This window comes from Exophiala aquamarina (genome assembly GCF_000709125.1).
Source record: "Exophiala aquamarina CBS 119918 chromosome Unknown aczIA-supercont1.25, whole genome shotgun sequence".
Classification (NCBI taxonomy): domain Eukaryota; kingdom Fungi; phylum Ascomycota; class Eurotiomycetes; order Chaetothyriales; family Herpotrichiellaceae; genus Exophiala; species Exophiala aquamarina.
The window spans coordinates 168,729-187,290 of record NW_013550563.1 but is presented as its reverse complement, the minus strand read 5'-3'; the positions used below and the strand labels follow the sequence as shown (position 1 = coordinate 187,290).

The following is an 18,562-nucleotide window of genomic DNA, read 5'->3' as shown; positions in this document are numbered from 1 at the left end:
GCGGGCTTTTCGGGAGAAATATAATTCTCAATCACCAGTCGCATGCTTGGACCACAGTCGGCCTGGAATGCTAGAGGTTTATGATTAATGGGCAGTAGCACGCACCATGAAGACCTGCACGTGAAAAGGGAGGAACTAAAGTGCGCTTCGACACGCGACTGACGACCGTATATTTTCAAATGACTGATTCTGATTTTCTCTTATATCACGTGATATGGGACTAGGTACCACCCATACCTAATGCAGTATGGCTGAGTCAGACACTGCGCTCCTGCCCTATTATTACGACAACTAATTATTGACCCCTAAGGTCTGAGTTCTGCCACTCCGCCTTATTTCAGTCGGCCACAATTCTAACTACACTACGGAGTACCACTACTGATGTTACTTCAACGCCCGCCTTCACGGCCACACATGAGTCCCACTGAGTCATGGACTAATTTGGCTTCCAATCCTCTATGTCTTGCCTCATCAAGTTCGTCTGTATATATCCCCCAAAGCTCCCTTTAAATGTAGCCCTAAAGTCAGTCAACAGACTCTTTCTATTCAGCTAGCCTCGCCTAAGTATAATAGTAGAGTGCTCCGTCTTGATCAACAGTTGTGCTTCAGCGACCTTTCGCGTTCATTTCAAAGTCAAATTCCACCTCCACCCTCCCATCATAGAACTTCCCTGCTTCTGTGCCCATCAACCCTCATCATGGCCTCTGCAGCCCTCCCTGAAACACTTCGTTCAGTCACCTCCACCAAAATCACGGAGCTGAAGAAGCAACGGGATCAATATGAGACAGCAAAGAGAAGCATCCTACAGGATGCGAAGCCTGTCACCAATGAGCTAGAAAGAACCCGAGTTCTGCTTCGAGGAGCCTGCCGCCAAGCTGGGATCAAAGTCATGGATGATTTGTCTGACAGTGATGGCTCTGATTTCAATTACAGCGCCTCTAATGCCTCGCGGACGCGGCGAAATCAGCAGCTCTTCTTGCAACAAGCGCGAAAAGACCCCGCCTTTGCCCCTGCCCTGGTGCAGGAGATCCAGAATGATCTGCTCCAGGAGCTTGAGCTTAAAAGCGTGCAGCATGGACATGCTCAATTCTTCTCCGAACTTGTGACTGAATGGCTCTCAAGCGCCGCCACAGGTGCTCCCAGCCAACCTTCATCCACTTCACTGGATGATTCCTCTTTTGAGAGCATTGGACGTAAAGAGATGCACGAGCAACGGGCCCAGTGGGAGTCCATTGTCTTTTCCGAAGCTAAAGTGGATCGGGCAGTTATCAAAGACTACCTCAAACAGCTCTTCAGGTCCGAAAAGGCAGTAACGAGTGCATACACAGACATCGAGGAATCTACAAAGTCCTTCAGCGAGAATTTGTGGTACGATAAAGAATTCTTCAATACCTCTGACCTCAAGACGATCATCGAGGGCGTTCTACAGACAGACCTCCTTTCTGAAGAGAAGGGCGTCATCCTCAAGTCTTTTCAGAACAACAAGGAAGTGCTTCAAGAAGTTGCCGATGTCCTGAACATGAGATATGCCTCCCTTGAGACTTGGAACTGGAGTACAGTCAATGGAGCTATCGCAGTCCACCAACGAAAGCAGCTTAATGGGAAGTACCGTATCTTCATGGACGAAGAAGTTTTGGACGCAATTTTACTTCACGCAGTCGGCATGAAATTCGCCGTTCACTTCAAGGCGTGTCTAACCAAGTTCTTCAACTCTTTTGCGTGGAAGACGGCCGCGAGAAATGTACCCAAGGTTGACAGAGACCGACGAGAATACTTCCTGGGCGGGGATAAAGGCAGTCAATCATCAGCAACCGTGGAGGCAAAACGACGAACCCAGTACAAGCAGGACTACTTCCTAACACAGCTTCCAATCACTGAGGCCGAGGGTATTCGTGGATACGGTGATGAAGATGGTGATGTGTCAAGATCCTCGCGGAAAAGCCCCGTCGAAACGAAGCAGGCCCTTCTACACCTGCTTATTACCGAAGCTACGTTGGCACGCCACCTGCGTCCTGGAGCTTCTCATGCCGTGATCCGCTCAGACTTCCAGTGGTTCGGGCCCTCACTTCCGCATGGGACTGTGTTTGCTGTTTTGGAGTTCTTCGGAGTTACAACGGAGTGGCTCGAATTCTTCCGCAAGTTTCTCCAAGCTCCAATGCGGTTTGTTCAAGATGGTGCAGATGGGCAGTTTCAAGTTCGTAAGAAAGGGGTTCCCATGTCGCACGCCCTGAGCGACGTCTTCGGAGAAGTGATCCTATTCGTCATGGACTACGCCGTCAACAATGCCACTCAAAGCTACCTCTATCGGCTACATGATGACTTTTGGTTTTGGGGCAGTGAGGACCTCTGCGCTCGTGGATGGGAGGCCATGACGACGTTTGCGGCTGTCATGGGCATTGAATTCAACGAGGAAAAAACCGGGATTGTGATCTTTGACCAAGGCACAGTCTCTCAACATACACAAGATTCGAGTACCGAATCCGACCTTGACGATGACGACTACCCTTCGAGCAAGGCCGCTCGTGTCCTCCCAAAAGGTGATGTGCGATGGGGTTTTCTACGGTTGGATGCAAAATCCGCACGGTTTATCATTGATCAAACTATGGTCGACGAACATATTCAGGAGCTTCAGCGACAGTTGTCCCACTGCACATCAATTCTGTCCTACATCCAAGCCTACAATGCATATCTAGCGCGGTTTTTTAGTAACAACTTTGGGAAACCTTCGTTTGCATTTGGTCGAGAGCATATCGACAACATGATCGAAACCTTTGTCAGGATCGAAAAGGCAGTTTTCCCTGGAAGTACGGTGACTGACCATCTCAATACGCTTGCAAGTGAACGATTTGGCGTTGACGGGATTCCTGATGGAGTCTGGTACTGGCCGGTGCAGATGGGCGGTATGGAACTGCGAAACCCTCTCGTCCCGCTCCACTGCATGAGAGAGAAGCTGCGTGCCTCCCCAGAGAAGATCTTGTCAAAGGCATTGGACCTCGACGAGCAAGACTACATTGTGGCGAAGGATCGGTTCCAGCGACGAAATCCCAACTCAAAGAACAACCGCCACAACTTTGGGGATGAATTCATGCTAAGCGAAGAGTTCTTGCGATACCGAGCAGAGCGCTCAGCCAACTTGAGCGAGGCATACGAGAGGTTGTTATCGATTCCCGACGAGTTCGCAGCACTGGAAACGAATGAGATTACAGCTTTCCTCGACAAGCTACCCACCAGGAGCCGTGGTTCGCGATCATCGTCTTCGGGTATTGGCAAGCCGTTTCATTCCATGACCCCTTACTGGAAATGGATCCTAGCTGTCTACGGTTCGCAGATTGTAGAGAAGTATGGGAGTGTGCAGATTGTGGATGCGTCGCAGGTTCCGTTGGGTGTGGTCAGTGTTATGAAAGCTGGGAAGATAAGGTGGCAAGGCTGAGCGAGAGATTGATTGGATTCGTTGGTAGATAATGGATGTATCCGCAGAGGTAGCTAGCTTTCTTTATTGTGGGAAGCGCAGTATGTGCCCATTAACTCACTGCACTGAGTTTACATATTTGATAGTGAATAGTAGCTCAGGCGATTCTGCAGAATGTGCGCGTGTGAGTTCCTCAACAGCGGTCATCACAAAATCTGAGGCGGGTCACAGATTTGGCCACACAAAATGATACCTATGATGATAAATATATTCCGCGATCAGACTTTGTTGATTGTGTTCTCTTCCATACCTAGGGACCGACTATTATATTCGCATTTCTGATAACGCTTCTAATCAATCGAAACATATACCTCGAGACTGGTCATCCAAGGTCCACTATTTCCCTTCTTCCAAACCAGCCTCTTACATATGATGGCGCGGGACCCGAGGATCCCCCCAGTATGAACAGCGACGTGAACGCACCAGCACCAGCAACGTCCACCCTGCAGTCCAATTCAGGGGTGCTGACTTCACGTTCAATCCTAACAAAATTACTATCGACCTTGGGTTCTCTAAGGCCCATCGGGCCGTCTGCCAATGAGTTCCAAAATATCGCCTCTACACATCCGGATCTAGCCCACCCGCACATGCGGTTCAACAGCGGCCGGCTTTACCAACTCTCGCCAGAAGAGACAGCAAAAGCACGCTCGGTGTTTCTCACGCTGCATGTCTTGTTCCCACACCATTTACTGCCGGCACTGGACCTCCTTGATCATGGGCTTGTCACGCGTCTTGTCCCAAAGCCGGGTAGGATACAGGTAGACGGAGATGACGACAGGGCCAGGCTCACCACTGATCCTACCGGCGCTTGTGGAGCGTCACCAACGAATCCAGCCTGGGAAGTCTTCTACATCCAATCCAGCAGCGCCGTGACATCAACGACGAATACACGACGTAAAAAACAGAGCGTCTCGGCGACATTCTACGAGGTTCGCCTGGACTCGTGGAACTGCAGCTGTCCGGCCTTCAGTGTCGATGCATTTCAGGGGTTGATGAGTGCAGGGGATGACACTGCCGGCGAGCGACCAGATCAGCTTGACAATTTCTTGTCTGGTATCCATGAGGCCGAAGAGGTGGGTTGGCGTGTTGGAGGAATAGCGACGCTTCCATCACCAGGCGGCGCGCCCATATGTAAGCACATTCTAGCCGCTGTCCTCGCAAGAGCGGCGCCGATGTTGTTCGGGACAGGCGTGGCTGAGAGCATAGCTTCTCGTGAACAGCTTGCGGGATGGGGAGGGGGATGGGGGGAGTTTGGGTATGGGTGAGTTGAGAATAGGACACCGAGCAACTGGAAGTTCTAGTATCAAGTGGTATTTGCGTCTGCCTATGAACGGACAATTTGTTCGTCGCTGCAAGATTGTCATAAAATATAGGAGAGATATTGACAGGGCATAGGGTTATTGGGTGAATGCAAAAGGCCACGACCTCTGCAGAAGACCAAGCACGATGAAAAGACCTGATGACGATCTATCACATACATGGCCTCAAGGGGTGACGAACCCTCTTTGAAATGCCTGCTAGACGAGAGATCTACTCCATGCATTCTAGATCCCAGGATTGGGTTGACCGCGACAAGGCATGCATGCGATTTCTCTCTTTCCAGGCTTTGCATACATTCAATACTATACATCAGCCAATCTGAAATGCTGTTGCAATATAGCTGGAGCACTCGCACTCCATATTGCAAACCCATCACAACGCCATGCTAAATGCCCGAGGCCCGCCCCATTCTCAGTTCTATCTCTGTGGACTAGTTTAGCCTTTCTTCTTTCCCTTTCCCTTGGCACTGTTGCTTTCGTCTGCGTCTCTCTTTTCTCCATTGCCAGCACCGTTGGCAGTGGATTTCTTTTCGTCCTTCTCTTTCTCTCCGTCCTTCTTGCCCTCTTTCTCTTCTTGCTGCTGTCGGTTCTGATTTTTGTTGTCGATGAGGTCATGGAAGGCTGTAATGGCTCGGACAAGGGAACTCAGATAAATCGTCATCAGTTGGTCGTTTGTCTTGACACTCATCGCTCGAGCAAGCTCACTGTTCTCTACTTGGTTCTTGCCGTTGGGCCGGGAAGCAGGAGGTGTGGTGAGGTTAGGTAGGAGGTTAAAGATGTCTTGCAGGTTTCCGAGAATGGCATGATTGATGGGGAGCTCACCATCGAGCACTTTCTGTAAATATGCGCCGATGTCCCGTAACCGTAGGTGCAAACCTTGCAAAGATTGCAGCTGTTGAGTGATGCGAGAAGATAGAGTTCCAACTGCGACGTCTCGAATATCTCGTAGCAGGTGTTCGACGCCAATCTCTTCAGCCTCTTCAGCTTCGATAATGGAGGGAGTGTGCACGAAGGTTTTGGTGGTGGTGGTGCCGTCGTCCTTGATTTCTTCGATGGCGAAATATGCATCGGTAGGAACACCCACTTCTTTGGGCTGGACATCGACAATGACTAAGAGAGGATTGGGGGTGTATCTCTTGAAGAGCTCGTTGATCTCTAAATCGGAAGCTCGTAGCTTAGGGCCAGAATGATACCAGCCGATCAGCTTTTCTCGGGCATTGACCTTCTTGAACATTTCCCGCATGGACTCGACGTAGTTGTGGTCTAGGAACCATACGGAGGGATCCTTCTCGTCTTCTTCAAAGGGGACTGGGGATCGTTAGGTATGGGAGGGCAGCCTGGTTGACGGGAATACACACCTGCGAAACAGTTTGAAACCCTCACATTTTTTCCATCATTCTGACCCAACAACACGCCGACGACTCGTTTTCTGGTTCCCTTTGCTGTGCGACCGTAGTGATCCGCCACGGAGAGGAGGACAAGGGGTGCAACAGAGACCTGGCGGCTGACGAGTGAAAGAGTCTCTGCGGTGGTTGCGGGCATCTTGTGGGTCGTCCAAGCAGAAGGAAAGGATCGGGATATGGAAGTATTGGTCGATCAAGGCGAGAATGGTGTGGAAGACTGATGCAAGGAAGAGCAAGATGAAGCATAGGTTGGATGGTCAAGCAGCAGAGAATGTCAGGTAGGCAGTCAATTCCGCTGGTGCCACTGAGTACTGGCCGTTTGGAGTATCATTTCTAGACTCACAAATCATGTTGACGCGCCTTCCTCTGCGGCCTTCGACTTTGCCAAGCCGGAAAGCCCACTGCCATTCAACATCTCATGATGCACCGTACCAATTTATATTGAAGTCTCGCTTTATCTTCGTCCCCAAACGAAGCTCCTATGTGGCCCACTCGCCTCGCTGGGACCAATCGTAATATCTATCATAGAGCTTCGTTAATAGGCCCCTCGACACCGATGCACACTAAGCGGCACTTCTACTATATTGATGCAACTATGAAGGCGGTTCTAGTGACGCGCGTAGGCTCCCCCTCCGGCAAGCTGTTTGGACCCTCGTTATCCTCTGATATTCTTGTGGAATTTCGGGCCTCGTCCTCTCCGTCGTGCTCACTCTTTGGCATCTACAAAGGTCTTGTATACTGCCGTTTCAAGCTCATCGAGGAGCTCAGCCACAATGACATCTCCTGGAGGCAATAACTGAACGAAAAGTGTTGCTGCTAGTCCAGACTTGGGATCGAACCACTGTAGGTGTGTCAGAACAGGGCGTTGCTCTGGCTGCTCTTCTACTCAGCCAGGAAATCTTTACTTACCCAACGAGGATTTGTCACTCCGCTCCATGCAAGACTTCCAGCTCGACGTTTGCCTGGGATGTCCTCCAGATTGAGCAAGCCCACTAGCCCATGATTGATGCGGAGGGCTTGGGGGTATTCTGGAGCAAATGTAAGGTGATGTTCACCGAATATATGTGCTTCTAGGGCTTTCGGGTCAGGCAGTTGAGGCTGGTTTAGATCGCGAATGGTCGATTCTTTCAAGATGCCCCCTCCGCCGTCCAAGATAGCGCCCAATACTTTAGCGTAATCTGCAGCTGTCGAGTGCAACCCCTGGCCTCCACCATCGAATGGAGGCTCGTCCGGTTGGATGTTACTGGTCGCAGCTAAAGTGCCCCGTGAAACCGCCCTGAGCGACAGAGCAGCTCGCCGAGCGTGGAGCTCAGGGTGAGCTGCGATGCGGAAAGTCGTGGATTTCAGGCCTAATGGTTGGAAGATGTTCTGTTGAAAATAATCCTCCAATGAGAGCCCAGTCAAAACCTCGACAACTCTTCCCGCCCAGTCAATTGAGACTCCATACACCCATCCGTCTCCGGGTTGGAATTTGAGAGGAAGCTTATATGCTTCGAATGTCGTCGGGCTTGCATCTGGCTTGATTCCCTGTGATTCTAAGAATCTGATAAGGTCCGGGTCAAACATCTGGTAGCCAAAGCCACTTGAGTGCGTTAAGAGGTGCCTGAAAGGAACGGGTTAGGTAAAGTGTTATCAAGGTCCGGCTGGTCAGCTGTACGTACCGCAAAGAGAGGGGTTTGGTATGCTTGCCGAAGGTCGGCTTCCCTAGGTCATCGAAACCAGTCAAGAGCTGCAGGCCCTTGAAATCAGGTATTATGGCGCCAAGATCATCATCCAAACCCACAAGATCCTTTTCCACCATCTGCAGCGCGGCGATAGAGGTGATAAGCTTCGTCATAGAGGCAATGAACGAGACTGAATCCTCTGTGTAAGGCGCATCAGACTCGTAATTCAGCTTTCCAGCTGCACCTGAATAAAGTACCTTATCTGCTGACTCAGTCATCACATTCAGCTCCTAGATTATATGCGGAGAGGGATCAAGTCGAGATAGACGCACCTCCTGTTCCCCTTACGACGAATGCAGCGCCATGCAAGGAACCATCTTCTTTGGCCGTGGAAGTGTATCTCGCCAGGATGTGATCGATTTCTGCCGCCATAGTGTCTAGGGTCTTGAATCGTTGAAATGAAATTGGTCAACTCCAGGCCAACAGATATAGCACACTTTTACATCTTCGTGGAAAGAAATGATTATTCCCATGAAGAGATACGTATAGCCTAGCCCACTCTGCAGACCTGGGACCTGGGGGCCGGTGTCCATGAACCGGAAAAGCCGGCGGATTGAATCTTGGGTGCATCGACTTTGGGCGCAGGTTGCCCATCTTCTGACTTTATCGTGGGTCTGATCGACTGCAGAATATTAATAATAATGAGAGCACTAAAATGTGTTCTGCTCTTTGCATAATTTGTCCTTTGCACAGATGATGTCCAGCTCGTTGCCAACTTCTGCGAGATGAGTCGAGCTGTCGCACTCCATCTCGTTCAATGTGAAGGTGTAAGATTAGTCAGAAATGCCCCATTTTACACCCTCCACTACCCCTGTTTTCTCAGAAATTAGCGCCCAAACTTATACGTTAGTGGTAATCTATTCATACAAGAATTTCCATGACATGTACATTACGCCTTCGCCTCATTTGCCCATTGCTGCCGCATACCGAGCATTAGTTGACGGCTGGGTTTACCTTTGAAGGCCGTAGGCATCTCTTGACTGGCTCAATCATAACTCAATTTAATATGAATCTCCATATCGATTAGAATCAACACCTCGACGGATCTGTACCTGTGAGAAGCACTGAGTATTGCACCTGTAATGCCAGTCGCCAACATTCAGATCAATCACCAGTGGCTAAGGAGTCGCTGTGTCAATGCACATACTACCGGCATTGCTGTTGCTTTATATGATGAAAACAGGCATGATCTCCGGTAGGACTTCGGTCCACCTCCTCTCAGCTTGCACTTTCCACAGTTTCTGTAACGCAGCTAATGCCGTCGGAATATTATGGAAGCGTGTGCGTGAGAAAACCTCCTGTAACCGCAAAGTAAAAAATTCTCGATGGGCCAGCGTCACACTCTCCGCCGCTGCGACAAAATATACCCACACCAGCGTATGGTGCCCCGGTGTGTTTGGATGAATCCTTGCGCAAAGAACTTTCAAAGACTCAAGATCCACACTACTCTCAGACAGCGGTGGGTTTTGCATGACACGTCTTAGATACATACTGCAAGCTTGGCGGATTGCGGTCTTGTAAAGGCCAATTTGGGGGGCCAATCCCGGGTGGAAGATAGCTGCATTCGAGATGAAGTCGAAATACACGTCGAGAGGTGTTCGAAGAGTCATGGTCCCCGCAGTCTCACCGAGCAGCGGTTGTGCGAAAAGTGTCATCATTCGCGTCTGTTCTCGCAGAAACGAATGCATCACACTCTCATGGCCGAGTTTTGTATTTGCTTCTGCTAGGTGCTGGAGAATTTTGAACAAGAATGGGAGATTACAGCCACCGGTGATGGTTTCGCCAACGAGAAGTACAATAATCGTAGCCCACGCCGATAGGTCAAGAGCATTCTCTAGCTGCGATGTACGCTCAAGAAGTTGTCGGATGATCGATTGGAGCCCAGAGTCTGCATAAAATTGCATCTCTGGCTGCAAAGGCGCCAAGTGATACATCGAAACGACAGAGACGGCTCCCTTAACAAGGTCATCTTCACATGCAAGTGGAAGGATGAGATCTCGATAACCGTTGAATTTGCCATCCAGCACAACCATCACCGGAGCCACCGAAGAGGAGAAATGGGCGAAAAGTTCTCGGGACTGTGGGCCCATTACTTGGAGCGAATTCGGGATTTCGAAACAACAAAAATTAGGCGGGTGTACTAACAAACAAGTTTCGCAGATTTCCGGAATGGCGTCCCCAGCAGACTGGGCCTGGAGGTCTCGCGGAGAGTCAACGATATTGTCGTTTTCCGCAACAAAATCATCGCCAAGGGCTAAATCGAAGATGTTGAAAGTTTTTTGGGTGTCCCAACAGTCCAGAAGGCTTGACTCAGCAGGAGATGGACTTTGTAATGAACGGCTGATTGCAAGTTCGTGGTTCTGCCCTTGAGTCTGTGTCCGTGTGACTGAGCCATCGGGCCACAATAAAGCCGGCGCTGCCATCTGTCCGTGCTGTGCCGGGCTTGCCACAGGAGTGTCGATAGGGATGGTGCGCCCTTTTAATTTGCCCCGCGACGCAATACCAGTGTTGAAGCGATAGCGAATGCCATATCCTGGACATTCAAGACCTTTCCGCAAGCATTTATTGCACTGTGGGCGAGTCAAATCACATTTGATTCGACGCTGCGAGCAATTATGGCATCCTTCACGCTGTGAGATCATATGTCTGTTGGGAAAAGAATAACGGGAGGGTCTTACCGTTTGCAGGGCCTTTTCGCATAGTTTAGGGAGGGCGATACGCCATGCTCAGATTATCCAGTGCAGGAATTCAGTCTGGCTACAAGTCTGCGTGTGATGGAAAGAAGACACTCATTACCACCAACCAAACGAGAGTTGGGTTGGAAACAGGGTGCAACGCCGTCCCAAGAACGATTTATGAGGTGTGGTTGAGGGACGTCAGCTGACTAGACCAGATCGGCTAACTTTCTATCTTTCTCCTGTTTTCCATGAAGCCACCTTCCACACCGTGATTCCCACTCTCTCGCCGCCGTCTCCTATCTATATACCAGGTACCTAGGTACTTTTGGCGCCTATATGATATAAAAGTCTCAGAATATCTTAAAGTCGACAACATCTCAATCCGGATTTGAGCTCATCTCGAACCAGCTTTGCTGCTTCTGTTCCTGATTGAATCGCGCCATCAATGAAGCTTCGCCAGCCTCCAGAGGCCCAGTCTGAGTTGGCAAACAGGACCGGTCCTTGCCTCTTTCTCAGAGCTTTCAAATACTTAGTCTCCATACCTGGGCGATACCAGACCCTAAATGTGTCAGAATTTGCAGTTGAGGCTGTTCCAGGGTAAACTTACCATGCACCTTCAGCAAACTCGTCCTTGGACCAGTTGTGGAATACCTGTGAAGGATTTCATTAGCGATGTTGCCCAAGTATGATGGCCTCTATAGAGGTCGGAGCACGTTCTCACCAAACGCTCAACGTCCATGGGCGCAAATCTCTTGACTGCCTTCAGCGTTTTCGTAATGTCTTCGTCACCATGAAGATTTGCATTGCATCCAAAGAATACGCAGTGTGTCGTCCCAGCTGGCGTTCGGCCATCGGCCAGCCCGATTACAAGCCCATTGTTGGGGTAGGTAACACCACTCCAGGATCTCATATCCGGGTCCTGGATCTCGGCGTGTATTTTGACGCATTGATTGACATGCCTGAGTGTGGCCGCTTCTTGCTTGGCCCGGTCCAGGGCTGGACTGAATTGGACTTTGCTCAGTACGTTCAGTGGAACAGTACAGATAAGTCTTTTGGCCTGGAAACTCTGCCCATCCACAGTTTGTACCTGGACAATACCACTGGAGAAATCCACTCGAGACACCGTTTTGTTGAAAGCATATGAGAAATTACCCGTCGCAAGCGCTTCCTTAAAAAACTTGATCGCAAAGCCAGACTGACCGCATTTCAGCTTGAAGGTGATGATTGTGTCTAACAGCGTTTTGTAATTATAATTCCCTGCAGCCCACCAGCGGAGGAAGTCCAGGAATGCAGAGTTCTCGCGTGTCCCACCACTGCAAAGAAGCACAAATGCCTCAATTGCATGCTGCTCATCACTGGAAAGGTCGTGACTAATCTGTGCTATGCGATCTGCTACCGAAAGGTTCGAATACTGAAGGACATCTTTGTTCCAGTGAGCATTAAAGGGAAAGGGCATCACAGTGCGGCCAAGGTTGCCATCAACATTGACAAACTTCTCGATCGCTCGTGAAAACAACTCATCCTGACTTTGTCAGCTACCACGGTCTGAGAGATGTTAAGCCAGGCATACCTCTTCCTCATGGCTCATTTCCCGCCGGCCGGTACCAGTTTCGAAGCTGAAAAAGTTACGCTTATGGGTAAAGTCCGTCGAATGGACGAGCTCTTCATTGAGCCCATATCGTGAGAGTTCGCGATATACATGAGGTTGGAACCAATGGACCCAGGTTCCTCCTATCTCGTATGGATACCCCTCGATATTCGACGACCATGTTCGCCCTCCGATCCTATCTCGCCCTTCGAGGAGCAACGTGTTTAAGCCTGCGACGGATAGTCAGCAAAGACGACAGAACGCTCCGTCATGCTGGCTTCATGACTTATGCACGAACCATTTGTAGATGTGTCTCTTGCAGCAGTTAGGCCAGTATATCCAGCGCCAATCACCACCACATCAAAAGTCTCATTGACAGATTGGAAATTCTGGGTTGGCTCGATAACGCCAATGGAAGGTAATCCGGCCTTCAGCCCAGAGCTGGGGGTCCATTGCCAACCTTCGCGGGAGACTTTCATTCCTGCGAATTTCCTGAGACAACTTTTCTCGATAGCTCAGCCGAAACCTTTTGTTCTCCCAGAGTTGGAAGGATAGGGAGGGATTGCAAAGATGTCCACGAATGACAATAAATACTTTCTGCTTTCCCGCTAGCAGACAGAATACCCGCTACATCTGACTATCTCCTTGTTTTAGGAAGGAGAGATAGGGATCCTCCAGTAGGAGGATATTCGAACTGTTCTTCGCTCGTGCATATGCCAGCAAATGGAGGAAACCGCGCATTTCCATCTGGATTTCCTGTTTCGGACATTAAGCTTTTCGTGGAATACGCCTAGGCCACGAATGGTTAGCCACCTCATCTAACCTTCTCCTTTTGGACACGCGGGTCTTGGAGCCTATGCGACGATACCCCGGATCTAGTATAGCTCGACTATTGCTATTTCGTGGGGATGAGGTCTGGGGAGGTCTATTAAAGCTCGCCGGTCATACTGGATGGTTCCGGGGCAGGCATTGATTCTGATATTATGAGTCTCTTCGTCGCTTCGTGACCAGTACTTCTACAAGCAACGTTGATTCTACCATTGATATTATGGATGCCCACGATCACAAAGACGCAGCACACTCCACGAACGAGGGCCACCACGATGATATCAAACACGGTAATACAGGTACTCCCAGCTCATCCTCTTTCCCATCATGTAGCACATTGCCAAGGTCATCACTGTCTGTTGACTTGTGCTAACTTCGCATGTTCTCACTTAGAGCACCTCCATGATGAAGGCACACTGCGTACTGTGGAGCTTGAGACTCTTGGCCTCGCTCAAGAGACCGAGCGAGATATTGGACCGATCGATATTATTTGCGTGGGATGGAACATCTGCAATAGCTGGGCTGGTGTCGCCGCTACTTTAGCTCTGACAATCGCTCAAGGCGGCTCCGTCACCCTGATATATGGTGTTGTCGTCTGCTTCCTTATGGTCGGTTGCAGTGGCTTGACGATGGCCGAGTTGGCCAGTGTCTATCCAACGGCCGGAGGCCAGTGAGTCTTGAAGCTCAGGATTGTTCTGGAAAACTTATCTGATGTCACTCTAGGTATCACTGGACTTCCATTCTGACACCAGCTCAACCCTCTCGCGTCCTGGTAAGCTATTCTCATTCTCTCTGGTTCTTTGAAGTGGCGAAAATCCTACTGACATTTTACAGAGCTACATCTGCGGAATAACCAACGTGTATGCATGGATATCTACGACTGCCGGCATCGCTATCATCATACCGCAGGTCATCATTGCCATGGTGATATTCCACCAGCCGGACTACGTTCCACAGACGTGGCACTATTTCGTCTTATATCAAGTAATTAACTTGATTGCCTGTGCCCACAACATTTTCACATTGAAGAAGACGATGTGGGTTAATGACGTCTCTTGTAAGAGCTGCCCGAGTTTTCTTACTTTTCCTCCGCCATTGGCTGACGATTCTATTGCTAGTTGTCATTACTCTGACAGGCTTCTTCACTATCATCGTGACATGTCTTGCCCGGGCGTCAAACAAGCAGAGCAGCGAGATTGTTTGGACAAACTTCGTTAATGAGAACGGCTGGACCGACGGGATCGGCTTCCTTACTGGCATGATCTCTCCGAACTATATGTATGCCGGGATTGACGGTGCCATTCACCTGGCCGAAGAGTGCAAGAATCCGGGCAAAGTCGTACCCAGAGCAATGATAAGTACGCTAACCATTGGATTCATCACGAGCTTTACCTTTGCCGTGGCCATGACATATTGTATTCAAGACTTCGATGCCGTCGTGGGCACAGCTACTGGGTGAGTACTCCCAATCTTTCTTCCATTGGTGAGAGTCTCTGACTAGGCAGATAGTGTCCCAATCTACGAGATCTGGTACCAAGCCACACGATCTAGCGCAGCAGCAACAGTCTTTATGGCCGTCCTCCTCACGGCGGCCGTCGTTGCTCTGATTGCCGTGCAGCAGACCGCATCTCGTCTGACATGGTCTTTCGCGAGAGACAACGCACTCATTGGCTCCAAATGGATCGGAAACATCCATTCATCGCTAGGCGTCCCAGTCTGGGGACTGATCGCAAATAACGCTATTGTCTTCATCATCGGTTGCATATTCCTGGGCTCGTCAACAGCATTCAATGCCTTCATCGGGACGGGCCTCATCTTGCAACAAGCTACATACGCTATCCCTGCTGCGTTGCTCATGTATCGAAAGAGATCAACCCGCTTTTTGCCTTCAAATCGACCATTCAGACTCTTCAGTCCACTTGGCTGGATGGTTAACTTCTTCACCGTCGCGTTTGCGATTGTGGTGCTAATATTTTACGACTTCCCTGTCATTCTACCAGTGAGCGGATCTAACATGAGTAAGTATTTGGGTACCTTTTGAGGCTCATTTGCAGGAAGAACAATTGCTAATGATGGCATAGATTATACGTCAGCGGTGATTGGCGTGATGGCAATTTTTGCTGTCATCAACTGGGTATTTCACGCACGGAAATTGTATCATGGACCCAGACTGGCGGAATTTTGAGAAGGATGCTCTTGGTATAGAATGCCTCGAGCCTGAGCGCTGACTATGAGGTGGAGCGAGCTTCATGTCCTCCAGTTTGTAACTGCCTGTGTTGTATGTTCAAAGGGTAGGGATTCCAAGCCTCGCTTTACTCATGTTAGGTGCTTCGTATATTATTCTGCCCCTGTTCCTTAAGGGGGTCCTTATCGATGCGTATACCCGATTCTTGAACCTATTTGACCCGTTTAATAGTAGTACATTAAGAGTTGTTTTAGATCATAAGTTTCATAATGGTTTTGATATATCCACAGCGTCTCATTGCATAGCTTACAAATATTCAGTTTGCATTCAGGATATCAAGATTCCAGATTCCAAGCTCGTGGAAGGGGCGCCGTCTGTTCAGGCTAAGCATCGGCTACACTAGTTTTAGCACGTATTCTATTCAACCATTGAAATCTGGGTATACCCTTCGCCCAGTAGATATTGAATAGAAGTCTGAAAGCCTCGGTACTTACGAGTTGCCTTTCCACCCAGCCTTTGATGTGGCACATGGTAATGCGGATTTATCAGCTGAGGACCGTTGCGTTGAGTCGTTACTCGTATACCTCATCTTGACTTCTCCCTGGAACTATATATACACGTAACACGATGACTGTTGGCAGCTGATCGCCAGTATTTCTATTGCTGCCTATCAATCGAACAGCGACCATCTCGTTCTCTCATGAATTCTCACACCATTTGCGAGAAAATGGCAGAAGTAACCATAAAACATGTCCTCGTGATAGGGGTAGGGGCCAATACATCCCGATCGCGACGTTTTGTCCCTGACTACTAAAGTTACGTAATCATTTCTAGGGAGGCGGAAACTTGGGCCCTGAGATCCTGCATGCCCTTCAAGAAGATTCAACCTTCACTGTGTCTGTTCTCACGCGGGAAAGCTCTTCATCCACTTCCACCTACTCCGCCGATATCCGACTATTCAAAGTCGACGACTCATATCCGGCGACGCAGCTCCACGATGCATTCAAGGGCCAGGACGCGATTATCTGCGCGCTGAGCTTGCAGAGCATCGATCAGCAGTTCAAGTTCATTGATTGCGCGGTCGAAGCGGGAGTCAAAGTCTTTGTGCCTGCGGAATTTGGAGGCAATAAAGGAGCCGCGAAGCACGGAGAGAAGATGCCGTTGCACGATACCAAGGATCTGGTGCTCGAGCACCTGAGGAAAGTGGAGGAGCATGGCTTATCCTGGACCGCGATTGCCACGGGACCGTTCATTGACTGGTAAGCAGTGACACAGATTCGTTTGCAAGAGCTCTTAGTAAAGGGATCAGGGGCCTCGCAAATGGATTCCTTGGATTCGACATCACGTCTCAACAAGCAAAGATATATGGAACTGGCAACGAGGCCTGGACAGGGACGACAGTCAAGAACATCGGTGTGGCAGTTGCGCGACTCCTTCACAAACCTCAAGATGTCAAGAACCGGTTTATTTACATCTACTCGGTGAGGACGAGTCAGAACGAGATATTGGCCACGATGGAAGCAGTCACTGGGTCTAAATGGCACGTTCAACATTTGGAATGGGATGAAGAAATTCCAGCTGGCAGAAGATTGCTCGATAGTGGCAATAGGGCAGGAGTTGTACCGTTAATCCTGTCTTATTTCTTTCGAAATGGCATGGGAGCAGACTACGTGAATGATGTCGAGGCAGATAACGCTCTCCTAGATCTTCCCACTCAGCACCTGGAGGAGATTGTTAGAGAGGCTGTGCTTTGAAATTAGTAATAGAAAGGGTCCTCTGATCGAGGAGTTCATGTTGTCAGAATATCAAGTCTTGTCAAGGGGTGACAGGAGTGTTCTACTGACCAAAGTTTTCATCTCATAATATCAAAGTGTTCCCTCGGTCTGTTATGGTGCTGTGGATAAGCCTTATCACCTAAAGAGGCTCCGAGCCTTCCCCGTGGTTGATTATACAGGGTGGTGTCGCTGGTATGGTAACGGACGGTAATACCAAACAATACCGGCAGTCCTTACGATGGGGACGAAAGTCTATCACCACACCACTATTTATCCCCTCAACCAACCCGTCAGCCTCAAGTTCCAGGTCTAGTTTCTTACAAACTCCAGATCCCTGCAGGCGGTGATCTCGAGCATCCTGACCACAACCTCAGGACTTAGACATCGTTGCATCCACCAGATGATGAAACCCCAAGCTTGACGTGGTTAAGCACAATACATTGGCTGTCAGAGATTCCGAGATGGCTGAAACGACGACAAGTTCAACCACCAAGCGCAAGCGCGGAAGGCCTGCGGTTGATGCGCGGTACGACAACTGGTATGGGGTTCAAGACGCGAAAGAGCGCAAACGCATTCAGGATAGACTAGCTCAGAGAGCGAGGCGTAAGTGTCCTGACTCCTTCTTGGCTACGCGTAGAGACTTGAGCCATTGCAGTGAAGACCATCACTAGACCCTTTGGAAGCTTTCCTAGGAACATAGCTGATTGTTTCCATGAATAGGCGGCCGTATGATTTCAGCCGTGCCCAACAGAGAGGAGAAATCTAAATCTACCGGGAGGACCACGGACGGCCCATCAACGTCGCCTGAAGATTCCACGTTTGCGCCTACGTCTACGTCTTCTTCTTCGTCTTCCAATGACAATGGTCACGACCATGAACTGATTCAAGTCGCGGACGGATCATGCCTGATTGTGAGCGGCCCAAGCGCCATAGCAAAAGTGGTCGCCTGGAGAGGTGGCTACACTCGTAGCAATGCTACGGGTGTAAGCCTGGACCACTGGTTCCTCTGCTGGCCAGCGTGGTCGATTTATGCGGCTCTGACGAAACATGGACTTATGCTTGGCACGTCTTGCGCCGAGTGTGTCTACGATTCAGTGTCTCCGTCAGCGTACGAGTCCCTACCGGATGCTCTGAAGCCTACGCCTCTCCAGCTGGTCGTTCCGCATCGGCGCTGGATCGACCGGTTTCCGTTCATTCGGCTGCGGGATAATATGATTCTCCTGAACACGCTGCTTGACCTGGATGAGTTCTGTGGAGATTTGTTTAACACGGTTAGTCTGACGCTGCGGCCGTCTGCGCCCTCGTGGGATCCTAGGTCGTGGGTTCTCGGGGAGGAGTTTGCGACCAAATGGGGATATCTCTTTCGATAGGTTGGAGCTCTTAGATCTTGACTCAATGTTGCTGTCAAGCAGTCGCTGCTGTTAGCCTAGTCATATAGCTGTCCGTTGGTGGTTCATCCAGATTGTGGTCTAGAGCTGTCCATAAGTGCACTGGGATGATCCTCTGTAAGCAAGGCCCTCAGTGTAGGTCCGGATTAATGGCTCTGGGGGTCTACGCAAGCTAAAGAATCCCTAGTGGTGCGCTAAACCCGAA

General features: G+C 49.8%; 8 protein-coding genes across 8 annotated transcripts; 4 read left to right on the top strand and 4 right to left on the bottom strand.

The window, feature by feature from the left end:
* Positions 1–3,870: 3,870 nt before the first annotated feature.
* A1O9_12667 (uncharacterized protein) lies at positions 3,871–4,734 on the top strand (the record flags this gene model as incomplete). Its single annotated transcript, XM_013398453.1, has 1 exon — positions 3,871–4,734. The coding sequence occupies one exon, from the start codon at positions 3,871–3,873 to the stop codon at positions 4,732–4,734; it is 864 nt and encodes a 287-aa protein (XP_013253907.1).
* A 490-nt stretch (positions 4,735–5,224) lies between these two features.
* On the bottom strand, positions 5,225–6,330 carry A1O9_12666 (26S proteasome regulatory subunit rpn-8; the record flags this gene model as incomplete). Its single annotated transcript, XM_013398452.1, has 2 exons — positions 5,225–6,096; positions 6,147–6,330. The coding sequence occupies 2 exons, from the start codon at positions 6,328–6,330 to the stop codon at positions 5,225–5,227; spliced, it is 1,056 nt and encodes a 351-aa protein (XP_013253906.1).
* A 567-nt stretch (positions 6,331–6,897) lies between these two features.
* On the bottom strand, positions 6,898–8,287 carry A1O9_12665 (beta-lactamase; the record flags this gene model as incomplete). The annotated part of the gene is made up of 4 exons (XM_013398451.1): positions 6,898–7,032; positions 7,101–7,794; positions 7,853–8,120; positions 8,188–8,287. The coding sequence occupies 4 exons, from the start codon at positions 8,285–8,287 to the stop codon at positions 6,898–6,900; spliced, it is 1,197 nt and encodes a 398-aa protein (XP_013253905.1).
* A 794-nt stretch (positions 8,288–9,081) lies between these two features.
* A1O9_12664 (uncharacterized protein) lies at positions 9,082–10,557 on the bottom strand (the record flags this gene model as incomplete). The annotated part of the gene is made up of 1 exon (XM_013398450.1): positions 9,082–10,557. One exon carries the CDS (start codon positions 10,555–10,557, stop codon positions 9,082–9,084), a length of 1,476 nt encoding a protein of 491 aa, XP_013253904.1.
* Positions 10,558–10,953: 396 nt separating this feature from the next.
* Positions 10,954–12,660, bottom strand: A1O9_12663 (uncharacterized protein; the record flags this gene model as incomplete). Its single annotated transcript, XM_013398449.1, has 5 exons — positions 10,954–11,152; positions 11,201–11,244; positions 11,315–12,115; positions 12,164–12,411; positions 12,480–12,660. The coding sequence occupies 5 exons, from the start codon at positions 12,658–12,660 to the stop codon at positions 10,954–10,956; spliced, it is 1,473 nt and encodes a 490-aa protein (XP_013253903.1).
* Positions 12,661–13,614: 954 nt separating this feature from the next.
* On the top strand, positions 13,615–15,194 carry A1O9_12662 (uncharacterized protein; the record flags this gene model as incomplete). The annotated part of the gene is made up of 6 exons (XM_013398448.1): positions 13,615–13,679; positions 13,733–13,781; positions 13,844–14,066; positions 14,128–14,464; positions 14,519–15,027; positions 15,091–15,194. The coding sequence occupies 6 exons, from the start codon at positions 13,615–13,617 to the stop codon at positions 15,192–15,194; spliced, it is 1,287 nt and encodes a 428-aa protein (XP_013253902.1).
* Positions 15,195–15,921: 727 nt separating this feature from the next.
* On the top strand, positions 15,922–16,948 carry A1O9_12661 (uncharacterized protein; the record flags this gene model as incomplete). Its single annotated transcript, XM_013398447.1, has 3 exons — positions 15,922–15,960; positions 16,029–16,453; positions 16,504–16,948. 3 exons carry the CDS (start codon positions 15,922–15,924, stop codon positions 16,946–16,948), a joined length of 909 nt encoding a protein of 302 aa, XP_013253901.1.
* Positions 16,949–17,430: 482 nt separating this feature from the next.
* A1O9_12660 (uncharacterized protein) lies at positions 17,431–18,339 on the top strand (the record flags this gene model as incomplete). The annotated part of the gene is made up of 2 exons (XM_013398446.1): positions 17,431–17,572; positions 17,690–18,339. 2 exons carry the CDS (start codon positions 17,431–17,433, stop codon positions 18,337–18,339), a joined length of 792 nt encoding a protein of 263 aa, XP_013253900.1.
* Between the last annotated feature and the right edge of the window lie 223 nt (positions 18,340–18,562).